At 40.7% G+C, this 24,324-nt stretch overlaps 1 protein-coding gene across 2 annotated transcripts in view; it reads right to left on the bottom strand.

The window, feature by feature from the left end:
- Positions 1-1,525: 1,525 nt before the first annotated feature.
- The window catches only part of tbc1d12a (TBC1 domain family, member 12a), a 33,001-nt gene continuing 10,202 nt past the window's right edge, over positions 1,526-24,324 (bottom strand). The window contains exons 2-13 of one of the 2 annotated variants that reach the window (XM_034681827.1): positions 19,761-19,896; positions 13,395-13,540; positions 11,859-11,941; positions 11,255-11,372; positions 11,066-11,172; positions 10,717-10,800; positions 9,718-9,812; positions 7,717-7,788; positions 7,151-7,279; positions 6,883-6,992; positions 5,997-6,255; positions 1,526-5,869 (exon numbers count right to left, since the gene is read on the bottom strand). In XM_034681827.1, coding sequence (XP_034537718.1) covers positions 5,798-5,869; positions 5,997-6,255; positions 6,883-6,992; positions 7,151-7,279; positions 7,717-7,788; positions 9,718-9,812; positions 10,717-10,800; positions 11,066-11,172; positions 11,255-11,372; positions 11,859-11,941; positions 13,395-13,540; positions 19,761-19,896 — 1,411 coding nt within the window. In that variant the 3' untranslated portion in view covers positions 1,526-5,797. The remainder of the gene's footprint in view (positions 5,870-5,996; positions 6,256-6,882; positions 6,993-7,150; positions 7,280-7,716; positions 7,789-9,717; positions 9,813-10,716; positions 10,801-11,065; positions 11,173-11,254; positions 11,373-11,858; positions 11,942-13,394; positions 13,541-19,760; positions 19,897-24,324) is intronic. The other variant, XM_034681828.1, reaches the window with a different exon arrangement.

Raw genomic sequence — 24,324 nt, 5'->3', positions numbered from 1 at the left:
TCCTTACATGAGCTTTAATTTATAATTATAAATAAGAATATTTTCAGACATTGTTCTCGTAGTAGGATTTACATGAATAATTACCCTGAATAAGCTGTGTGTTTTATAATTTGAAAAGAAGCAGTGACTGGATATGATGGCTTTGAGAAAAGGTGATATGAAGGGTATTCTTTGTTGTCTCTCTTTACTCCGAATTGAATCCCTCCTTTATTTACGATCCCCATAAAAAACAGACAGAACTCCGTTTTTCTGAGATATTTATTTACACATTTTACTAGTGGCCATTATATGAAAAGAAAGAACATTTTTACAGTTTATTTACATCACCTGTAAGGCATTATGAAAAAAAAAACTACACTGAGATTTAACAATAAACAAAAAGAAGCTAAATTAATTTACATGGAAGTATAAAACACAACAGTGAGAAGTGATTACACTTAAATAAAAGGAATACATGGAACATACAGTTTGTCTTGGTAATATCACATTAATCTCATGTTCCCTCTGCAGCTTTCTGAGGGTTTCATCATATTCTGGAGTGAGGTGAGACGAGGGAGTGTTTCACGGACCTGAAGAGGATTCTGGGTGATAACCACTCTGAAATCATGTTGATGTATCTGCTGCCTAAACACAGACTGTATTGCACTTTGATTTAAAGAGTGAACAGAGCAATATAAAGGTAGAAGCCTCTTCCTTTTCAACCTTTTGGGTCCTTTTTCAGATCACACAGCATTCAACTCCTCAACACTGAATATATAAAGACGAGAGCTGGAGTTTTCTTTGTCTTTGTCCAGTCAGAATCATTACTGAATACACCGAAAAAACAATTGAAAACATGCCTTTCCCTACATCTGTTGAAGTTTATGTAACCTTTATGCTTTAAAACAGTCTTATGAGCTTACACTTTCCTACAAGAGCAGTTATTGTGTACTCAATTGACATGACAAACATTGATTTACTGTATCTGACACATTAACACTACTAAACTCATCCAAATAAACCTGTATTAACCCTTTAACAACCATTCAAATAAATGAAGCATGCTGCTTTTTGTGTTTAAATTTCTGAAATATAGATCTGAATTTGGTCAACCGACACCTGAATTTAAGTTTCATTTTGTCCTAAAGCTGATTGAAAATCAAACATTACTGACTGCTAATACAAAGGAAGTCCCTCTCAAATGCTGCAAAGTAGAGTTAACATTTATAAAGTATTCTAAGGTTGTTGGAGGATGTAATGGTTTTTGAAGAACCAATGAAACTTAAAGTTTGTTCTCTTTTTTGAAGCACAACCTTCAGGTGTAGAATAATTTGATGATTAGGAAAACTTAAATCCTTAACAGCTTTATCAAACCAAGCCATTTGGAGATCAAATGTCTTCAGCCCTCCATCATAATACAAGATGTCTGAAGAGCTTTTTTTGGAGTATTAACACATTAAACTTTTGTCGCCAAAACTCCCATATTGTTGAAAGTAAGACCCTCTTCACAGTTGTGTTACACATCACAGATACTAGTTTCAGGTTATTCAGTCAAAAATAAAGGTCTTTATTGATGTTAAATTTGCAAGTTGACTTTCCAATAATAGGAATTACCTTATCGGGGCAATAACTTTGAACAGCTAACAATCTAATCATTGAGCATCATTGCACTCGCTGTTGTGAATTCACCTAAAGAAGAAAAAAGGCTCACATTCACAAAGTGCTCCTTTGTCAGCTCGTCTCCTCTGGCCTAAGAGGAAACTTAAGCAGAGACAGACACTGAAGGTGTTTGTTACTGATTCATAGCTACATGTGGTCACATCGGAGCACTGGATAAATCACAAAGTTATTTTTGTGTCTATGTGAGAGGGCACGGCAGAATTTAATCTGTAACTTAAACATAAATCATACTGTTTTTAACATCTTACTTACAAACTCATTCATCTGACTCCATACCAAAAGTCTGTGTTTTATTGTTGAGTGCTTAGTCAACACTTTGGTCAAGTTTCATTGAAAACAAACACAGAACCCATCCTGAAATAGAAAGGTTAGTCGGCTGTGTTTTAGTATCAAGTACAAGATCACTGTTAGAATCATCTGTTTGCACCACAGACTCAACCAAAGCCACGTCTTTAAATGTTCATGAAACAAAGCAAAACAACACTGGTACAGACTGGTTTTTGTTTGAATAATGTTAAACAACACATCTTTAGTCATGGAGTCATTTGGTTTAACACTGGTGTGACACAGAACAAGACATCAGAGGAGAAAAGACCTGGAGGTCTGGAAAGGAGGAGGTGATGGTTACTGACCCTGAACACCTCCCTCTGTCTACACTAAAATATTCATGTATTATCATGTTGTCTGAAGAAATATTGTGTTTTGCTAACAATAAGTCTTTCAGTTATCTCTACTCTCTTTCTGTTTCTCTTCTTTTGACCCTTTTCTTGCATCTGAAGTAAGAGCGACTGGGGTGCAAGGTATGTAGACAAGGAGAGAAATTTAGAAGACTAGGAATTACGAGGCTACAATCTCGCTTGTGTCTTCTTTCTCCTCACCACCTCCTCTTTCTTCCCCCCCTAAAAAGCTTCTCCACCCCTCCGATGAACCTTCTGCTTTCATGACCACGAAAAGCTGCAGTCAACACTGTGAGGATTCTACAAAGTGGCAGCTTGGTCCACATTTTTAAGGCCTGCTCATTTGCTGATGGGTGAGTGTAGGATCTAGAGGTATGGATGAAATGTAGGGGAATCTTATGTTGTAGTGCGTGCGTGCGTGTGTGTGCGTTTGTGCGTGTGCGTGTGTGTGTGTGTGTGTGTGTGTGTGTGTGTGTGTGTGTGTGTGTGTGTGTGTGTGATTTAAAGGAGTGTTAACACAAAGAGCAGAGACATGATGTAAAGCACTTAAACAGGCTGAGAGACCTGTGGGGTCAACATTACAGTCTGTGAGATTATAATCCAAAATCGGGCATGGAATCACTCACTCCAAAAAAACAGACCACTTGATGCTCGTCGTTGGAGTAATTATTTTAGTGTAAAGTGTGCACATCATACATCATCACGTGCATCTTTCGTTTGTTTGGAGTGTTGTTTGGGAGGAGGTAACGTAACTTGTAGGGCTGCAACTAATTTGCTATCTCTCAGTGAATCTCTTTATCTGTTACATCAACTACTTAATCACCTTGTTCAGCGTAAAAGTCTGTCTCATACGTGATTATTTCTGAGTTACCGTTATAGGCACTTTTCTTTTAAGTGTCGGGGAAACAAAGCGACTTGAAGACATCACTTTGTGCTGTGGGAAATTTCATAAAGGTTTTTTTTTGACCATTAACAACGAATAATAGAATCAGAAGATTAAATGTTTCAAGTCAACACCTTCTACCTCTCAAATATGACTACAAATGTTAAGAAACATCAGATTTTCCTGAGCCCAGTCTGATGTCTGAGTGTTTAGTCACCTTGAGCTGCAACAATTTATCATTGGTCGATTAATAATAAATAAACCTGCGTCTATTCTCTAAACAAACATTTTGTCTAAGTGAACTATTTCTCCATAAAAGTGATGAAAATCGTTTGATTAGAGCGTGTTAAGTTTGAATATTTCCATGTTTCTTCTCTCCTCTCTGAGTGTTAACTGGATATCTTTGGGCTGTGGCCAGAACCAGACTGTTCTAGTTCTGCTGCCAACGTTAAGAAGAAACATCCTTTGGCTTTTCCAAACTTGAAGGTGCTATGTCCACTGCCGTCATTTATTTGCACTGGGAGCGACCACGACCTCAATTTCAGAGTGCTTCTCTCTTTACTGTTACGATTTACTGTTGATAGGTTACGAAAGTAGTCTTGCAGTACTTTTTCTTCCCTAAGTAGTGACTGTTCGGTCTATTTTACACCATGGTTTTAAAATGCTCTGTTTGCTTCATATTTTCTTTCATTCAATGGCATTTTAACAAGAAACTGTAAAAACTATTGATAGAAATCGTGTCACAGCATCAGCAGCTCTAGACTTGAAAAAATGTACCTCAAAAAAACAAGTGATAACTTTTCTCCTCTGTCATTGTTGTTGACAAAGTTGACTTCAGGAGTCCCGCCCCCTTCTTGACTCTGGTTGGTCGGTAATCAAGAAGCAACAGTGGTGAGTGTGGCGGTGTTCCAAAAATTGAACTGTTTTCAACTGAGAGCGCTGCTACAAAAATCCCCTGACGCTGAGGGGGGGTTTGCACTCAGGATGCTGAATCACATTGGGTTTGAATAGAAAAGAGGCGCTGCCAGTGCAAAAAACGGCGTGAGTGGACACAGCACCAAAAAGAGCCACTGTTGTTGCTCCAGTATCTACATGATGTTCTATGTGTTTCTTTCTATCTGCTTTGACTAGCAATGTTGGTCCTTTAGTTTATTTCCCTGCACAGAAACAATGACACACTTAATGCCTGTTTATTTAGTCTGGACTCTGTCTGTAGTTTAAAAAAGGCAAGCCTTTTGTCACCTCTTTAAAAAGCCTGTTATAACGTAGCTTCAGTGCTGCCGGTATAAAGTGCTCTGAGGGGAATCTGGATCCTTCAAACACTGATTGAAACTGTAATGGCTCCTCGTTTCTACACAATGAGCTACAAGTGTTAGCTCACTGTGGTTTCAAGTGATTCCAAGAGGTTCTTTAGGGAGGATTTTCACCCAAACAACATGATCCAAGGCTGACACTGAAGGTTGTTTTTTTTTTGCTCTATTACATCTAAAAGCCTGCCTGGCTGCTATAGTGACTGTAACTTTATATATCCACAATCAACAATGTCAATGCACTTAAAAATCCTCCTAACATTTTGATATACAGGATGGCATTTCAAATCATTTGTGACATGTAGAAAAGACTTCATCAAACCAATGGAACATGTGAGAATTAGTTTCCTGTAAAACATCAAAATCACAAAACATCTTCTCACAGTCTGCTTGGACTTAATTCAGATCGCTAATGAGATGCGAGTTATTTGATTCCTAAAGACTACGTCATACAAAATGATTCCATTTTTAAAAAGTGTCTTTAGTTTCGTCCCATGTTCAGGTTTGTCATACTTGTAAATTTAAAAGCTTAGAGGCTAAAGTGGGAAGCTAATCTATCAGCTATAACCAGTATATTAGCACGAGCCATGCTAATGCAGATCTCCATCATGGTCGGATCCAGAGGTCTGGTTCAAACTGAAATATGCAGCAAAAGAATAATAGTGTAAAATCAAAACCACAAAGACCTACATTAATAGTTTCACCACAGAGGTCATTTCTGAAGCCGTAATAAAATAATTAGCACCGAAAAATTAGATGTAATTAGAGTCTTTGAGAATTACACAGGGCGTAGTGCTCAGTGTTAGTGGTGTTTGTTTCCCAGCAGAGAGGCAGAATCACAAAATGCCGGCTGGTAGGGGGAATAACAAATCCCAGGATCTGAAATTTTTTAATTTCCAGTTTGGAAAACGGTGGCATAACAGTCAAAACAAACCAGCTGCTTCTCTGAGCTCTAATCTGCCGGGTGAAATACTGATAACAGCTGTGGAAGGACAGAATTTACCAACCACTTTGGATTACCGCTCTGGCTCCAAACACAGAATCCAGACGAAGATGCTTGAGCCTCCTCTTTCTTCCCCTGACTGGATGCAGCAGCTCGTCTCTGGTGAAAGTGTCTCAGCTCTGTCCCACGTGGTTTGGGGCTCTAATGTCAGCGTCCACATCCACAGCTGGCTCATGTTTGCTTCAAGCTTTGTAGCTGAGCCCCTGGAGTGAGAGTTTTAATTTAGTCTGAGGAAAGATGGCATTAGCATCACGGTTAGCCAGCGTTAGCTTCTCAAAGCAGGGCTGGTGTTTTTTTCTGACTCCTTAGTTCCATCCTTCATTAATGCAGAAAACACCTGAGAAAAAACAACAGAGGAAAGAAAAGGTTTAAACATTATTATCCTGGTTTAATAATTAAGAACATCTGACAAATCAGCAACATAACTACTAACTTTTACATGAACTCTGGGTGTGATTACTGACCTGAGCCCAGCGGCGGTTTCGGCTGATCATGTGTGTGTTGGCCATGGCGGAGAAGAGTGTGTGTGACTGCAGGTCTTCAGGTAGGCGGGTTAGGAACTGAGCTATGTGGATGAAGTCCATCTGGAGGAGGACCTCCTCGAACAGACGCAGGATGCCAAGCCCCGTTCGAAACAAGCTCTCCTCCCCGTCCCGACAGAAGACGTCCCAAACCCGACATGCTACGTCCAGAGGCAGAGACTTACTGTACAGAGTGAAGATCCTGCACAGAGAAAGATCAAATCATGTCTTCAATAAGTAAAATATGGAAATATGAAATAAGAGGCTCCAGTTCAAAGGGCATTAGTTTACTTTAAGTTTCAACAGGGTATCCAGAAGTCTGACATGTTGCTTTTGTTCCTCAAATTGAGCCAAGCAGGCGTAAAACATATTGTTAGGAGTGATCGTCAAGTTTAAGGCTCCTCCTCTTTTTGTTTCTTTTCTGCTTTGAAAATCACTTTGGACTGTCTCATGGACGAAATAAACAATTGAAATGTCATTGGGAGCAGAGCAGATGCTTTGTCTCCTTTAAACGACGTCCCAAGACTCAGGTGGGTGGCTGCTGCAGCTGACACAACGCGAGGATGCCGGCATGCAAAAGCCACTGGACTTGACAGTCAACCCACAACCATGAACTTTAAGTCTAAAGCCTTAGCTTCTTTTATAATAAAGAATGAATGGCCTATTAGAGTTTATATATTAGAACAACTGTAACAATGACCCGATATAGCTTTCAGTGTAAGATCAGTTTAAATCCAGTTAATAACGTTAAAGATCCACACTATATTCAGCCAGTTGAGTGCTTATTTCCCAAAGCAACATAAACAATGCATTCAAAAGAATGACTCACCAGTCGATGAGATAGAGGTCAGGGGTCAGGTTGTTGGTTTGGAAGTGATTGAAGAGGCGAGGCAGATTCTCCTCGAAGAAAACCTCAAAGGCTGCGAAATACTTCAACATCTGACGGAGAGAGAGAGAGAGAGAGAGAGAGAGAGAGAGAGAGAGAGAGAGAGAGAGAGAGAGAGAGAGAGAGAGAGAGAGAGAGAGACGATGAAAGAGGAACTAGGACACAAACATAAAACATAAATAACAGCCACAATGTGTGTGTGAGTGTTTACCAGTTCATGGTCCACTCTAAAGAAGGCCATCTGACAGGGTTTATTGAGCAGGTTGGCGAAGGTGATGAAGGCTTCGGCCTCTTCCAGATTGAGGATCAGCACAGCAGCGATGAACGACATGCCCTGAACCTGAAACAACAAAGATTTTATTCAAGATTGTTTGATTTTAAATTTTGAAAAATGTCAAGCTATGTTCTTTTACTCAGTTTGCAAAGCTACACAACACTCAAGGATCTGATAACTTTGCCTCGTTTTGTATCATCAAGTCTTTACTAAGATCTTCTTTTCTGTAATTTCAACACTATTCATCTCTAATGTTAAAGTTGATGCATAAGCTTTATGCACAATTTGTCTCTGCAGGTTGATAGCTCACTGAAATGCACTTCAACATTTTAATCAAAAATACAATATGCTGCATAAAATGTAAGACATTAAAAAACATTTCAAAACCTACATCAAAACATCTGAAGTCAAAAAGTCCACTTCTGTTTGAAAAGCACTGAATATGAAGTAAATGTATCACTTAAGTGTATAGGTGTAAGTGTGGAATGAAAAAACAAACTCACATAGCCGATGTCAGGTCTGTAACAAGTGTAAGCCCCCAGTACACTGTGGAGGAGGTCATGATAAGGACCACCCTGCAGAGAGGAAGAGAGAGTGATGAGAGAGATAGAAAGACCCATGTGGTATAAAAGTCTTTCTGTACAGAGTGTGATCATCTTGATGTCAGCTCTCTCATATTACAGTGGGGCAAAAAAGTATTTAGTCAGCCACTGATTTTGCAAGTTCTCCTACTTAGAAAGATGAGAGAGGTCTGTAGTTTTCATCAGAGGTACACTTCAACTATGAGAGACAAAATGAGAAAAAAATCCAGGAAATCACATTATAGGATTTTTAAAGAATTTATTTGTAAATTATGGTGGAAAATAAGTATTTGGTCACCCACAAACAAGCAAGATTTCTGGCTCTCACAGACCTGTAACTTCTTCTTTAAGAATCTCTTCTGTCCTCCACTCGTTACCTGTATTAAAGCATGGGGGTGGAAACCTCATGCTTTGGGGCTGTTTTTCGGCAAAGGGGACAGGACGACTGATCCGTGTTTAGGGAAGAATGAACAGGGCCATGTATCATGAGATTTTAAGCCAAAACATCAAAACCTCCTTCCATCAGTGAGAGCATTGAAGATGGAACGTGGCTGGGTCTTCCAGCATGACAATGATCCCAAACACACCGCTCGGGCAACGAAGGAGTGGCCCCGTAAAATGCATTTCAAGGTCCTGGAGTGGCCTAGCCAGTCTCCAGACCTCAACCCCATAGAAAATTTGTGGAGGGAGTTGAAAGTCTGTGTTGCCAAGCGACAGCCCCAAAACATCACTGCTCTAGAGGAGATCTGCATGGAGGAATGGGCCAAAATACCAGCTACAGTGTGTGCAAACCTGGTGAAGACTTACAGGAAAAGTTTGACCTCTGTCATTGCCAACAAAGGTTATGTTACAAAGTATTGAGTTGAACTTTTGTTATTGACCAAATACTTATTTTCCACCATAATTTACAAATAAATTCTTTAGAAAAAAATTCTCATTTTGTCTCTCATAGTTGAAGTGTACCTCTGATGAAAATTACAGACCTCTCTCATCTTTCTAAGTGGGAGAACTGGCAAAATCAGTGGCTGACTACATACTTTTTTGCCCCACTGTAGCTTGTGGAGGCATCATTACTTTGCTTGACACAGTTTGTGTCCTATAGTAGTGTGAGAGTCCTCTTAGTGTGATTATAAATTTAGCACAGAGAGGACTGCTGGATTGTCATGTACCTAAAACTCTATACTATTCTCAAGTTTGCAGAATCATTATCTTAAATGTATTACAACACAAATGCTGTTTTCAAAACTGCCCACTACACACGATAACACACAACAAGGACCAAGCTGATAGTTAAACTGCTTCTTTAGCATCACTTATTATTTAAAATGTGAAGATGTGGTTTATATGGAATTGAATAATCTTCACAGACGTGAACAGCTACCTGTGAGATGGGTATCGACTCTGTAATTACTGGAAGTTAGAAGATTCACCAACGTTTATTTCACATTACTTCACTGTAAATGTAACAGACCTTTAAATGCCTGGTAAACACAACCACAGTAGTTGGCAGTAATGCACCTAAGAACCGATTAACATTGTGCATTGTGGGAAACGTGAGGGAGATTGGTATGCTGCATACTGAGAAATTTTCCTCAATCAGTATGACATCCGGGTAGTTTTTGCATACTGCAGATTTTGCTGTTGTTCACATACTGCATGCTACATTTTGGCCAAATGAGTAGCAACTGTCTAATCAATGAAAACTATTTTTGTGTGGTATCAATGTATGTTTGCACCTGAATGAAGCTGTTTTGTTGCACCTCTCTAAAATACAAGTTGATCTTGATGAAAAGACTGAAAGCAAAGAAATTCTGAAGGGTTGTGAAAATATGTTTTGCACAAATGATGTACTGGGACTAGTATGCTTTTAGGCCAGTCCTTTTAGTTTCAAAATGTGATGAAAAGGATGCTCAGGTGTGTTACCTTCTGGAAGATGAAGAGGGAGGGGAATGTTCTGGAGATGTCCAGTTTAATAAGGTCCAGACTGGACTCTCTGTCAGCGAGAGAAGCCCCTCCATCTATGAGAAACAAAAGTGAGAGAACATTTTCAACATGTTAGTTCCTTCAGGTGGTTGTCTATGTCTCCACCTTCGATGTATGGTTCATTTTAGTCAAGAAGATCTGATGGTAACAGTAGGGATGGGTACCGAATTCAGCACTTTTATAGGTACCGACCGAATTCCGTCGGTACTACCGAGTACCGATTCACTTAAAATCAAACGGTACCATGTTTCAGTACCTAAAAAGATCCTTGTGACTGTGAGGGAGTGGAAGAGGAGGTGATTTTTCCATACTTTTGCCCTGTAATAAAGCTTGAGACTGATCCCAGGGACGTCTCTGCTCTCTGCATCTGTGCGGGAGCGCGCCAAACGGAGCCTGCAGCTGACGCACTCACCGCGAGGCAGAGCGGCAGGAGGATTACGTTTATTTTATACAGTCTATGGTTGAGACTGACCCTCTCGCTCTGACTACCTGCCCTGTTTATAACGGTTTCTGTGTGCGTGAATGCCCAACAAGTAAGTTGTGTGTCCTGTTATTGTAAAGAGATGGAGAACTGACTTTTTCCCGTCCGCAGGTATTCACGTGTGTTCATTGATAAACTCCCGAAAGAGCAATTAGAACCCACGAGCATGTGTCAGCTGATATATCTAATCACCTATATAATCCTGTTTCTGTTCATTTCATGTTAAATTAAATAAATATGTTAAATTAAACTAATTTGAGATTATTATTTTTTTAATTAACATTTATTACCACATAAACACACAAAAGTAATGAAAATTGGTACCGTTGAGTACCGGTACCAATTCCCAGGTACCGGGTATCGGTACCGTATCGGTTCAAATGTGAAAGGTACCCATCCCCGTAGGTAACAGTAATATTTCAGGGTTTGATAAGGTTCACACGAATGCTGCATCATACCGCTCTCATTGTCGTTGACTGAACTGGTTTCACTGTAGCTCCTCCACTTCTCTTTGGCTCTAGACAGGAAGATCTCATACAGCTCTGCAGGAGAAAAACACATCAGGTTTTTTTGTGCCAAAATAAAAAGAAGAAAATAAAACAAGCCCTGAAGCTGATTGGTTATCTCAACACTTGAACCTCTACAGAGCCCTGTTTTCTATCACACAGACAGAAGAGAAAAAGTGCACTTGTTGGGGAACTACTTTCAGCAGCGGATGAATCCACATGTGGTTCTCTAGTCAGTGTGCGTCTCCCAGTGCTGCAGCTCATCGATGCAATGTTTTGACAACAATGGAGCACTTTGTACCTGGTGTGATGTTGAGCTCGTTGCCAATGGCGAGGCTCCACACTCTGCCTCTGACGCTGGGGGGAAGTCCCTGCCACCACAGGTCCCTGACCCTCCTTGTTCCCTTCCTGCACACACATAATGGTACACTTTAACTTCAGCACAAACAAGCTGGATGAATTAAACACAGACAAAGCTGTGGAGACATACATGGTGTCCCAGTTAGGCAGGATCTCGCTGTTCCAGATGACCATGGCGTTGGAGATGATGTCCTCCTGCCTGTGCCTCTCCTTCATCTGACGCTTCTTCCTCTGGGCTTCCTTTAACTCTGGAAGGAGAACAATAAATATATAAGAAAATGAAGCCAAAATTAGTCTTAACCTTTTAATTCATTAACATTAATCAAGACTGTCTTTTGGTGCAAAATACTTCCTGTATTTGTTCCACAGATCTGATAATAAACCATCTTCCCCAAAGTATTAGTGAGTCCAGTTTTGATTAAAGGAAATAAAAAGAATGATGCTACTCTGTTGACAAATGTGCATCCTTGCTGACCTCTGTATCTGTCAATTTGTCTAATGTGATTTCACAAAAGGGGGAAAAATGTCCCACCAGCTCAATGTGTTCTCGCCGTGCTGTGTCATTAGGTGAATAGATCAATTCAGACACTGGACACAATAAGCTCTTTGATGTGCAGCTCAAGTGTGTGTGTGTGTGTGTGTGTGTGTGTGTGTGTGTGTGTGTGTGTGTGTGTGTGTGTGTGTGTGTGTGTGTGTGTGTGTGTGTGTGTGTGTGTGTGTGTGAGTGTTTATACCTCTTCTCTTGGCTCCAGCCACCATCTCCTCGTACTCCATTTTGTGCCGCTGAGTTTCCTCCAGAGACTTGGCAGGTAGGTTCCTTGAAGGGAGAGAGTGAGAGAGAGATGCGTAAACAGGCAGTCAGCCAGTTAAGCAGATTGCAGCTCTCTTCCTGTCAGGTGTTCAGCCACACACACAGTGATCCTGTGTGTTTTGTGCTGCAGCTATCACCAGATGCTCACTGTTGGTAAGTGACTACAAATAGCCTTCTTAAAGACACCCTAGAAGCACTGAAGTACAGGGCTGGGGTACAACAGTCCAAAATAAAAGAAATAAAAGATGTGAAACTATTTTAAGTGGCAGCCACATTAAAGGCTTGTCAAACACTCTTGTGTAAAGGAATGGAATTAAGGAAGCTTCAGTGCTTCGTTTATTATGTCCTTTAACAAAGGGTACAATAGAACAGCTGCAAGGAAAGGACAACTAACAAGGTTCAGAAAGTCCCTCAGCAGCAACTTAAACTGACATAGTTCAGACAGGACACACAGAGTCACTTCCTAACCCTTTAAGAGACCTGAGACAGATCCTCAGACTGTTTACTCAGTGGGAAGTCATATAGTAAAAGTATCAATAGCATAGATTAAGACGGGGTCTTTTCCCCAACAGTAATATAAATCAATCAATCAATCTTTTACAGACAGGACTCAGTCTGATCTCATCTTAATCCACCATGAGCAGAGCACTTTGTAGTATTTAGCAAGTTACAGCAGAAAGGACAAACTTCCTTTAACAGGCAGAAACCCTGAGCAGAACCGGACTCATGTTAGACAGACATCTGCTGAGACTGAGTTGCTTTCAGTCAAACAGCAACTAACACTTACTGACTTGTGTGCAATCAATTTTTTGAATCAAAAGATTAATTGTGTAGACAGTAAAACATCAGTTGCAGCGAGTTACAACCAAACCTCAAAAACCAAAGATACCCACTCAACATTCACATGGAAACATGACACTTAACACTTTTATAGAAGAAAATATTTTTGACCTTGTTGATCAAAACATTTTACTGAGTAAAAAGTTTTTCGAAACTTTGTGTTGATGGATAAGTTCATTACTGTAATTATCAAGATTCTTAATAGTTCAAATCAATTTGAATCATAAGTCCATCTTCGGCTTAACAAGGGCGAGGGAAGTCTGACCACACTGTCATGGATTGTCCTAAAACGGCAACATACTTTTATTTAGATAGCAAAACAGCCACTGTCATTACTGTTAAAAATAAATATTTATTTTTACAATGGTATACTCAACTGTGGAATAAAAATAAATACTGGCAACGTTTTTTTATTTTTTTATTTAATGTTATAAATGTTTTTTCACTTTATAGCTCATGTCTCTAAAAGGCTGTTTATTGTAGTCAGAATGAAAACGTTTTTGAAACATCTAATCTATTTATATCAATTAATTGTATATTTGAAACCACTGTACCAGTAAGTCCATTTCATGATGACGATGATATGTTGGCTCTAAATATGTGTCTGACTGGTACTTACGCTGGCCGGTCCTCCAGGATGAGAGCTGTGGTGGAAAGAGGCTCAAATTCAAGGTTCTTCCTCCTCCCTGCAGACAGGGGGAGCTGAGCACACGATGACTCGCCTGACTCCTCCTGCTCCTGCTCCTCCTCCTCCTCCTCCTCCTCCTGTGGACATCAAACAGAGAAAAGAGGTTTTCAGAGAAGGAAAATCCTGCTCCTTCAGTTACACCAGCTTCAGTTATTTCCTGTTAGAGGGTTTCTTTAAAGGGCCCATACTGTAGAGATTCATTCTTCTTTTAGCATAGAGCTGCTCTCGATGTATGATTGCAAAGTAATTAATGCTCAATCTACAGGGGAATACACAAACTAGCGCCAAGACTTCTAAGGTTTGAAGACACTTCAAAACAGTCGGATGTCTGAAGTACCAGAGTTTTAAATCCAGATTTGACAAAAACTACCGACCCAAATGTAAATAATTTGTTACCTGATCTTCCTCAGCAGATAGTTTAACCTGTTGTCATGGCATTGAAGATGTTCAAATAGTTTCTAAGCATATTAACAACCTCTTCCAGAACAGCCTTTCAAGGGATCTCATTTGGAGGGTCAGCTGTTGCTTCCAAGTTCAACAATACATTTTCAGTCTTAAAAATGTTAAAGCCAACAACAGCTATTTAAAGAGCTCAGATATATTCAACTTCAAAAACCTACAAGTCCATGAAAACTGAGCAAAATTTATCAGCAGAGGACTTTAACAAACAAACTAACCAACAAGTGTGCATTTAAAATATCAATAAGTGGACTGTGTGTGAGGAATAAAGCAGACAGCTTTCCTCTTCCTTGAAGTGTGCAGAGCTCACCTACCCAGACAGTGTTCACAGCTATAGGAGACAAAGGATAATATTAACAGATGACAATAGATTCAATAGTTCTGGCTCAGCGTCACCAACAAGCAGCATGTAGATGATGAGGTTGCAGAACACTTAAAAGGGGAGATTATACTTCTGTTCTTTGGTCAGAGTGTTATTCGTTGGTTAGAAAGTCTGACCACAGTAGAAAGAAAAGACCTGCGGTATCTCTCAGTGAGACACCGCAGGCGAAGAAGCCTCTCACTGAATGAGGTACCCAGTGTTGTTAATGTCTCCTGCAAGTCGTGGGACATCATTCTCCTGTCAGCCACCACCTCCACAGGGTCAAGAGGGCAAAGCTGGCCTTCTTCACCAGTCTGTTACTGCCCACAGCAGAGATGCTACTGACCCAGAAGACTACTCCAAAAAAGATGGCTGATGCCACAGCAGAGTCAAAGAAAGACTTCAGAAGAGCCCCCTGCACAGCTAAAGACCTAAGTCTCCTGAGCAGATAGTCTACTTTGTCCCTGATGTTAGTGACATCAAAGCTAGACTGTTACACATGTTCAGTTTAGTGTGTTAACTAACAGTTTGAACAAGTCAGCACTGAAATAAATAAGCTAACTTTAATGTTGCAGACATACTGTATAAAATATGGACGTAGTATCCATGACATCACCCATCTGTTTCTGAAGCGCTGTTTTGAAGTCGATCGTCGTCGGGAGCCATATTTGAAATGCTGATCTCAACCTAACATCTGTGGAGCGAGTGTGAGGTAAAGAGGCGGGCTTTGAGCCTCCTCGCCAACAGCTATAGTGTTCCCGCCTGTCAATCAAGTCAGCTGTTCCTCACATAATGGAAAACTCGTAATCTTAATATCTTTGAAATTGCTGCGTTATGAAAAAATTCACCCCCTGTACAGTGTACAGATCAAGAAATTAGCTTTTCGGACTACACTAATTTTTGTACCAGGCTGTAAACATCAATTAATCTTTATCTGTATAGCGCCAAATCACAACAAACATTGTCTCAAGATGCTTTTACAAACTGAACAGGTCTAGACCCTACTCTAAGTTAAATTATTAACAGAGACCCAACAACAAGACAGGATAAGACTCAGTCTGATCTCATCTTAATCCACCATGAGCATTGCACCTTGCAGTATTTAGCAAGTTACAGCGGCGAGGAAAAACTTCCTTTTAACAGGCAGAAAACTCGAGCAGAACCAGACTCATGTTTCTGCCTCTACATTTCTGCTGTAGAGATAGTCTTTTTTGAATTGGTGTGTATGTGGTTTCCGGTACTTCAGGAGTTTTGGCTTCAGTTCTTGCAGCCCTGCAGTTGCTGCTTGGTTGCAGCCTAAAATTGGTCCTACTGATGGTGGCTCAATGGAAGAACACTGGTGTTTATCAGAGTCACTAAATCTGGTTACTGATTTCATCTCTGTCTCTCAAAACATCAGTAGGACTAACTTGCTAACTAAAAAAGCATGCACAAATTTGGAACCGCAGTTATTTCTACAACTACTTCATAAAATGAGTAGCATTATTGAATTTAGAAACACCTTCTGAATCTGAATCTATTTAATAAGCCTTTTACTTCTTTAGAGGTCATCTGGATGATGACACTGTTTTCATGTTGTGCACAAGTTTTAATGCCTACATACATTTCAAGCTGTGCTTATTTCACATCAAAATCTCAAACTTTATGCACTGATTTATGTTCTTCTATAAGTGCTGGCCTCTTGACCCTTTGTTAATAAAGTGTTAGAGTACTATTCATAAGTTAACTTGGGATGTCATCGTCACAAAATGTTTGTTATGAAGGAAATACAAACAATAGAGACATTATACAAAACCAGATGCTTACTGTTCTGGAAAACATCGATACACCAGACCTACAGACACACACCCACACACACACACACTAACTCAGACACACATAAATGGAGCAATTGTTTATCAGCTGCAGCTCTGGGAGAAGACGCTACTTCGTTGGAACAAAGAATTGCTGATTCTGAATAAATTTACAGCAGTAAGTGTGTGTGTGTGTTGCATCATTCAAGCGATCAAGCATGTGTACAGGAAAAGTCCTCGAGTATGTATGTGACCTTTGAAAAGCTGCTTAAAAATGTCTGTGGTTGTTTCCATGTGTGAGTCAGTGTTGTACATTTGAGGTCTAACGGTTAAAGAAATAAAAGACTGTTTGTGTGTGTGTGTGTGTGTGTGTCTACGTGTATGTGTGTGTGTGTGCAGAGCCTGCACAATCAACTGTTCATTCACAGGCAGCTGTGGGTCAACAAAACAACAAGTATTTTATACAGCAGAGGTTTCTGAGCCTCACCAGCAGAGGGTGTCAGAGTCCCCTCGCTGGCTGTGATGCTCTGCAGCTGCTCTGTCATCAGTTTAGGAGAAGAAGTGAAAGTCATATGTGTTCATCATGTGACTGAACTAGTGATTTTCAGGTTTGCTTCACTTCACAGTATCATTTACAGAGTGTCTGTAAAAGGCTGTGAAGACTTCAGAGCTGTGGTGACCTCAGATGGTGGAGGCAGAGAGGAGGAATAAATCAACCACCTTTCCTTTTTACTGATTTTGCCTAGGGCATCACTTTGTTGGTTGTTGTTGTTTTCAACAGTTAAATCATCTGTTAATGTTTGTAGTATGTAGTCGAGCATAGTGTGAGATAAAGAGGTGGGCTTTGAGCCTCCTCGCCAACAGCTAGAGTGTTCCCGCCTGTCAACCAAGACAGCTGTGTCTCTCATAATGAAAAATTTGTAATATTAATATCTTCGAAACTGCCGCGTTATGAAAAAATTCACCCCCCGTACAGTGTGTGCCAATAGAGAATTGAGATATCCAGACTTCACTCAATTTTTGTACCAGGCTGTAAACATGTTTATTTCTGTCGTGAAGATCGTCGTTTTTGAATTTGTCTGTATGTGGTTTCGGGTACTTTTGGAGCCAGCCTCAAGCGGACACTCGAGACAATGCAGTTTATAGCACTTCTGCATTGGCTTCCCTTCCCGTGGCCGGAGGTTGCCGCTTGGTCTAGTTCTATAAAATTCACCCCTGTAAGCTGTCATTATGGGGAAATTGAGCTATAAGGACCAGGCTGCACATGTTTACCTCTACTATAAACTTAAGGGATTTTTAAATGAAGCCCGGGGGAATAAACTCGCTCTAAGCTTCAATCTCAAGTGGCAATTTGACGAATTGCAGTGTTTTGAAACTTAAATATTGACTTACATTTTCAGCTCCAAGGTTGATGTTTGGTGTCCACATACCTTTGGCTATATAGTCAGGGCTATAAAGGCTACAGTGGATGTTTGCAAAGGAATCCTATCAGCATCTAAAAATGTGAGCAGACTGCAGCAACGATACTCCTGAAATCCTTTTGACTGATGGTGAGGTTAACTACACAAGAGCAGGGTTGTTATTGTGGTATTCCCTCACAGCCTCTGAGCTAACTGCTGCTTTACTGCAAAAAAAAAAAGTATTTGAAGAAAACTATTTGAATGAAGTCAGCTGTCTCCCTCCCTCCTCCTCCTCCTCCTCCTCTTTTCTTCTCCCACACAGCTTTGTGTCTGACGTGTCATCCAGCTAAGGCCAAACCACATCTGGCAGGCTCCTTTCCTGATGAATCATCTGACTCTGGCTGCCATCATGTGAGCACAGCTAGTGCAGAGTGAGTGCAGAGACCAGCAGCATCAGTTTGTCTCCTCTGTCTGAACGCTGAACGCTGAACGCTGAACAGCGGGGTCCGAGGTGTTCTGTGTGTCTCGCTCAAGGTCAGAAAAAGACGAGATTGTGTCGAGGCCTCTGACTGGAGAGTAAAGTAACTGATACATGTTGGATTTTGACACTGCTGCATCATGACAGTTTGAAGTTGTCTGTCTGACGGGGACATTTGATTAAATTCACCCCCAGACGGATGCTGCTGATGCAGTATGTGAGAATGTGTGTGTGTAAATGTGTGTGTGTCGAGGATACCACCTGCTCCAGATGACAGCAGAGGAGCAGCTGTGTGTGTTTGAGTGTGTATGTGTGTCATTTCTGGCAGGCCCTCATACAAGGGGGGTTGTCTGTATGCATGTGTGTGTGTGTGTGTGTGTGTGTGTGTGTGTGTGTGTGTGTGTGTGTGTGTGTGTGTGTGTGTGGGGGGGGGTTACTGCACCCAGTGTTGCAGGGCAGAGGAAGTTGCTTAGCGACAGCGCGCACACACACACACACACACACACACACACACACACACACCCACACACACACACACACACACACACACACACACACACACACACACACACAGCAAATCCATTTAACAGTCTCATGCCCACCACCATGCATGCAAACAGACACAGTCTAACAACATTAGCCTCTGGAGTCTGTGCATCATCAGGCCAACCAATCAGACATGTAACCGGCTTAATGACAGGCTGCACTTTACTGTGTCTGTTGGCTTTATCCTCCTTGGTTGACTTAAGAGGGTGGAGCATTCACAGATAAAAAAAAACAATGAAGCATCTGCATGTAATACTCAGAGGCCTATAAAAACACTCTAATGTAAATGCCATACATACTCTGCATGTTCTTTCATAAGATGTGCTCTTCAGCTGCAGCCAACAACCATTAACGTGATGAACTTTTGCAATAACATGTATGCAAACTACCACATGTCAAGAAGGATTTCTCCTTAACTCTATTTTTATCTGACACATTGTCAAAAACACAAAGTGGTTTATACAGTGAGGAAAATACCGATTCAGACTTATTTATGCCTCCAAAATCCAACGATACAACGGGAGATAGTGGACAAGAGCAGGATAATCAGCCTTTGAAAGGCAAATGTAAAGAAGATAGATTGATGGCTAGTTCCTATTTGTAGAATTTAGTGGCCATAAAGTAGTTTTGTGGCAATAGGCTGTCATGGCATAGTAAATGTGAATGCCTGTAATGTTTTCATGACCATATATACGCTTACATATATATTTTATAACATGTACTTTATTAATCCCAATGGGGACCTCTCCATCCACTGTTCCAATTGCCAAACTTGGTCCATACTGGGACTTGAGCTGGCAACCCTCAGGTTCCCAAGCCAAGTCCCTGTGGACCGAGCTACTCCCGCCCCAAAGCTATGCGACCAGAGTAGGGCATATTTTCCACATTTTGTAGTTTGAAACGGCTACTGTACGGCTAAAAACTACTAAAACCAGAAGCCTCAGCTAAAATTGCTGATGTGTGAAAAAGAGGAGAGTTTTGCCCGAGACATGAAGACAGAGACATGTCAGTATCCTTACCATGTCTGTGCAGGAAATACACCAGATAAAAAACCACCCTGCACAGAATGAGGTTAATGATATTGTGTGTGTGTGTGTGTGTGTGTGTGTGTGTGTGTGTGTGTGTGTGTGTGTGTGTGTGTGTGTGCGCGCGTGCGTGCGTGCGTGCGTGCGTGCGTGCGTGCGTGCGTGCGTGCGTGTGTGTGCGCGCGTGCATGTGTTTGATCCTGTGTTTGATCGTGTGTGTGATCAAAGTTCTAACCTGCTCAGTGGACACTGTGGAGGTGGGGTCTTTAGTTTGATCACCCTCTCTGGACGGTGTCTTGCCAAACAGTCGCCACCCTGTTGCATTATGGGACAGTGCCTTGGGCTCTTTGGGTTTCCTAGAAAACAGGCTCCTGAAAAACAAAGAGAAACAACAAGTTGTGTCATTATTATTGCTTGTCTGCTCAGATTGAACGATATGGAGTTCTTGATTTGAAAAAGTGAAACAAGTTCTGCACCAAAGTGCTTCACAAGAAGAGACAGAATTTAAATAGGAACATGTTAAAACAGGTTCAACAGGATTTAGAGCAACAGAGTTTGTCTATCCAATGACCTCCGGCATATAGTTCAATTGTCATGCTATCATGTATTGTTTCCATCTATTATTTATCTTTATCATTTGTTATGAACTCGGTTTTGACTTGCTGTGACTATATATGGCACAGTGTTGTTTGTGGCTTTGTATCATTGACTTCATTGTGTATACTCACAAGTCACACAGTCTGACAAATCTTAATGTTCAAGCTGTCAGAGGAGTATTTATACATTCAAATGTGCAAAAACATTTACCTCTGTCCCTCTTCTTCATCTGGGTTAACTTTATGCTTATGCTGGTGCAATCAAAGCCTGCTCGTGAGTGACACAAGGTTTTACAGGTTTTATAGTCTTTAAAGTGCCTTTAAAGTTCAAGACAGAGAGGTATGCATGTGTCTCAATTTTTGAAGCACAGTACCTTGATAACTCTGTAAATGGAAAATGAACAGGCCGTCAACTAGCCTGGCTGAACTTTTAGTCATGTGATAAAAACTATGACATTTGGTGAAAGTTTGTAAGTTTAGCTGGAGTAAGAGTTTGTTGTTGTTCTTGTCAAACTAGTGTCTCGTTGCTTAGGGGTAAGTTTTCCAAAAACACTTCCATGTAATTCTCCCACAGAGGTATCCCAGCGACAGCTAATTTTAAAGTCTACCCAAAAACATCCCAAAACTACAATATCATTTCCACATTCCTTTCCAGCAACTTTGGCACATTCTCAGAACGATATCTGTATGTTATATGTCATATATAAGAAATCCAAATTACAGTTTTTTCCACACAAAAATACGTAAGAGCTCTTTTCTTTCCTCCTCTGCTGCCGAAACAGTCATCCACTTCTTCATAACCTCCAGACTGGACTACTGCAACAGCATCCTTTACCTCCATCCCTCTACAGACCTCCAAAAACCACAGTACATTCAGAACTCAGCTGCCTGGTTATTCACCCACTCCTGCTCCAGAGCTCACATCACACCCATGCTCAAACGCCACTCCCCATTTCACCACCTCAGATCATCAGATACCAATCTCCTGTCCCCTATCACCAAGACCACCACAGCACCTTGTGGGACAGAGCCTTTGCCATCACTGCCCCAACTCTCTGGAACTTTCTCCCTCCAAACATTGAAAACCCTGACTCTTCACTCATTTAAAAAACAACTCAAAACCTACCTCTTCAAAAAAAAAACTACAACACATGACCTCTACTCATTTCCTATCTCTGTTTTTGTTTTTATAGATTTTATTTTTCACACTTCATGTAAAGCCACTTTGAGTACTCAGGAAAGCACTTTGTAAGTGTTATCAATTATTATCATTATTAATTATTATTATCATTATAATTATTATTATTATTATTAAGAAAAAAGGCACAACACCATTAGAATCAATCATGCAACTTCATATCATGCAGCTTTTAGTATCTGAGTTATGATGTATTTGTATATTTCTAAATCATCAATCTTAATTTGTATAGCGCCAAATCACAACAAACATGCTTTTAGAAACAGAGCAGGTCTAGACCGTACTCTATGTTAAATTATTAACAAAGACTCAACATCAAGACAGGATAAGACTCAGTCTGATCTCATCTTAATCCACCATGATCATTGCAACTCGCAGCATTTAGCTAGTTACAGCGGCGAGGGAAAACTTCCTTTAACAGGCAGAAACCTCGAGCAGAACCAGACTCATGTTAGACAGCCACCTGCCTCGACCGAGGGTTCTATAGAATCTTATAGTGTTATATTATCTTTTCATTTTTGTCACATGTTGAGTTATCATCTGGGTCATGTGACTGCCTCCCAAAGACTGCTGCTACTTCATAGGTCAGTCTGTGGTTTGTTTCACAGTGATTGTTGCAAAATGTTGCCTTTTCTTGAACGCTTAGCTGCTCCAGTGAAGGACACATGAGAACTCCTTCTTTTTGATACATGTTTGTCTGTTTGCTCATGTTTCTTTTTGTATGCAGCAGGCAGTCTTCTCTCTTTTTCCAGGGTCTTTCAAATGTTGCACTTTGGTAACTTGCGCCTGAAATCTTCACAATGTTATGACCAGATCATTCCACTATCAGTAATGTGTCCTCTAAAACTAAAAGTTTTTGAGACCAGACTGGAATTCCACAGAAAAACTTTCAGTTCCCTAAAACTCCTCCAGAAGGCAGACTGTTTCAAGCAGTGAAGACGTAATGCAGTATATTCATCCAGATCATCCTTTAACCACAATCGTGCAGCTGCAGCAGTTTTTCAAATGATGTTCGACAGGGGGGGGGGGGGGGGGGGGAGTTGCCAAATCAACAGTTTTACATTGAATTCAGTGGAAGAGTCTGCTGCTCAGCTGCTTGCTTCACAGAAAGAGGGAACGAGGGAGGGGAACTGAAGGAATTATGAAAAGGAAGTGGAGCTGCGAAGGAGAACAAGAGCAAACACACACTCACGCACACATGCAAGCTGTGGCCCGAGCAGACAGCCGAACAAATATTATTCCTCTGCTCTCCGCAGGCTCCACCTTCATCGCTCTCAAGTGTTTTTGTGTGAGTGAAAATCCACCCGAGTGTCAGGAACAAGGGCTGGGATGCCTTGATATCGCAAAAGGGTGTAGAAAAGCCTTTTCATTCAAACTGCTGGGCTCCTTCATTTAGTTTGATTTGTTTTTGTGCAGCGTCTCATCACACTTCATAAACTCTATTTCAGATCACTTTTTAAAGCATGTACAGGTCTGGCTCCAAGCTATATTTCAGAACTTTTAACACCCTGTGAGCCGACCCGCAGCCTTAGATCCTCGGGTGGGAACCTCCTGGCTGTTCCAAAGTCTAGGCTTGAATCTAAAGGGGACCAAGCATTTTCTATTAGGGCCCCTAGACTTTGGAACTACCTGTCCGAGGAGCTGAGGGTGGCAGGATCTGTAACATCTTTTAGATCCTTTCTTAAAACTCAATTTTAAAAACTTGCTTTTGTTGACGTCGTCTTCTTATTGCCTTTATTATCATTTTACTCTTTATCCCGTCTTATTTTCCTTTAATTGTTTTACACTCTTAATATCTCACTAACTGCTTTTATTCCTTTTATTCATCTTGATTTACTGATTTATTTTACTGCTTTTATCTGTATACAGTGCTTTTATATCCTTTATGCCTTCCCTGCGTGTTATTGTCTCTTATCTTCCTGGCTTTTATTTATTCTATTTTAATATATTTTATCAATTTCTATAGCTAGAATTTAACATACTTCTGTAGCTCCTTTTTAATGTTTTTTTCCTTTTATACTTTCAATTGTCTTATCTTCTTGGTCCCTCTGGTCTCAGTTCATATCGTCAGGTTCTTGTGTTGCCTGTGACATCAGCTTAAATCATTGTTCGGGTCTTTTGTGTTTGTTTTCTTGTTGTCTGATTTAAATTTTTGTTTAAGCTATCTCTGCTGTTGAATTATCTTTGTGTTTGTTTTTATGTGCCCTATTGCTTGTGAAGCACTTTGTAAATTGTGGTTTTTAAAGGTGTTTGAGAAGATGTCAGAAAAATTGTCAATTGAATCTTTTTTTACAACAATCTGTGTTTTGCTCTCTGAGTTCATGGCTTTGGTTGAATTGAAATAAATCATAGAAGACAAAAACATCATTCAACACGGTACCTAATAAAGATTCAAGCTCTAACTCATTCATCCGATCTATCAAGCTTATTGAATTTGTTTTGAAAGCTGCCGGTGTGCTGGTAGGTCAAAAACAACAGATTAGGTTGTCACTATTCATCCTCCAGCATGAGAGAAGTAAACCACAGGGTTTCCCTTTGTGTCTGTTTCATCAAGCCGCTCTGGGGATCTGAAGCTGCCTTGTTCTCTGTAACACCTGAACAGCACACCTGTAGCAGCACATTCAAAAACATGGAGCATCACATGGCAGCTCCTGTTTTACTCCCAAAGGAAAGATTAAGACGCTAATGCAATGTAACAGACATGCAATGAGCGTGTGTGTGTGTGTGTGGTTTTGGGACGTTTGGGACATAATGGGATCTAACCTCATCCCTGATGTGCACTAGGCAAGGTGTGTGTGTGTGTGTGTGTGTGTGTGTGTGTGTGTGTGTGTGTGTGTGTGTGTGTGTGTGTGTGTGTGTGTGTGTGTGTGTGTGTGTGTGTGTGTGTGTGTGTGTGTGTGTGTGTGTGTGTGTGTGTGTGTGAATAATTAATCACAGCAGTGACCAGAGCTCAGTGAATTAAGTGGTGGGTTAATGGGAGTGAACAAAGGAGCTTGAAGACACAG

Source organism: Notolabrus celidotus, chromosome 4 (genome assembly GCF_009762535.1).
Source record: "Notolabrus celidotus isolate fNotCel1 chromosome 4, fNotCel1.pri, whole genome shotgun sequence".
Lineage (NCBI taxonomy): Eukaryota > Metazoa > Chordata > Actinopteri > Labriformes > Labridae > Notolabrus > Notolabrus celidotus.
Note: the sequence above shows the minus strand (reverse complement) of the source record. Positions and strands in the feature narration are given on the sequence as shown.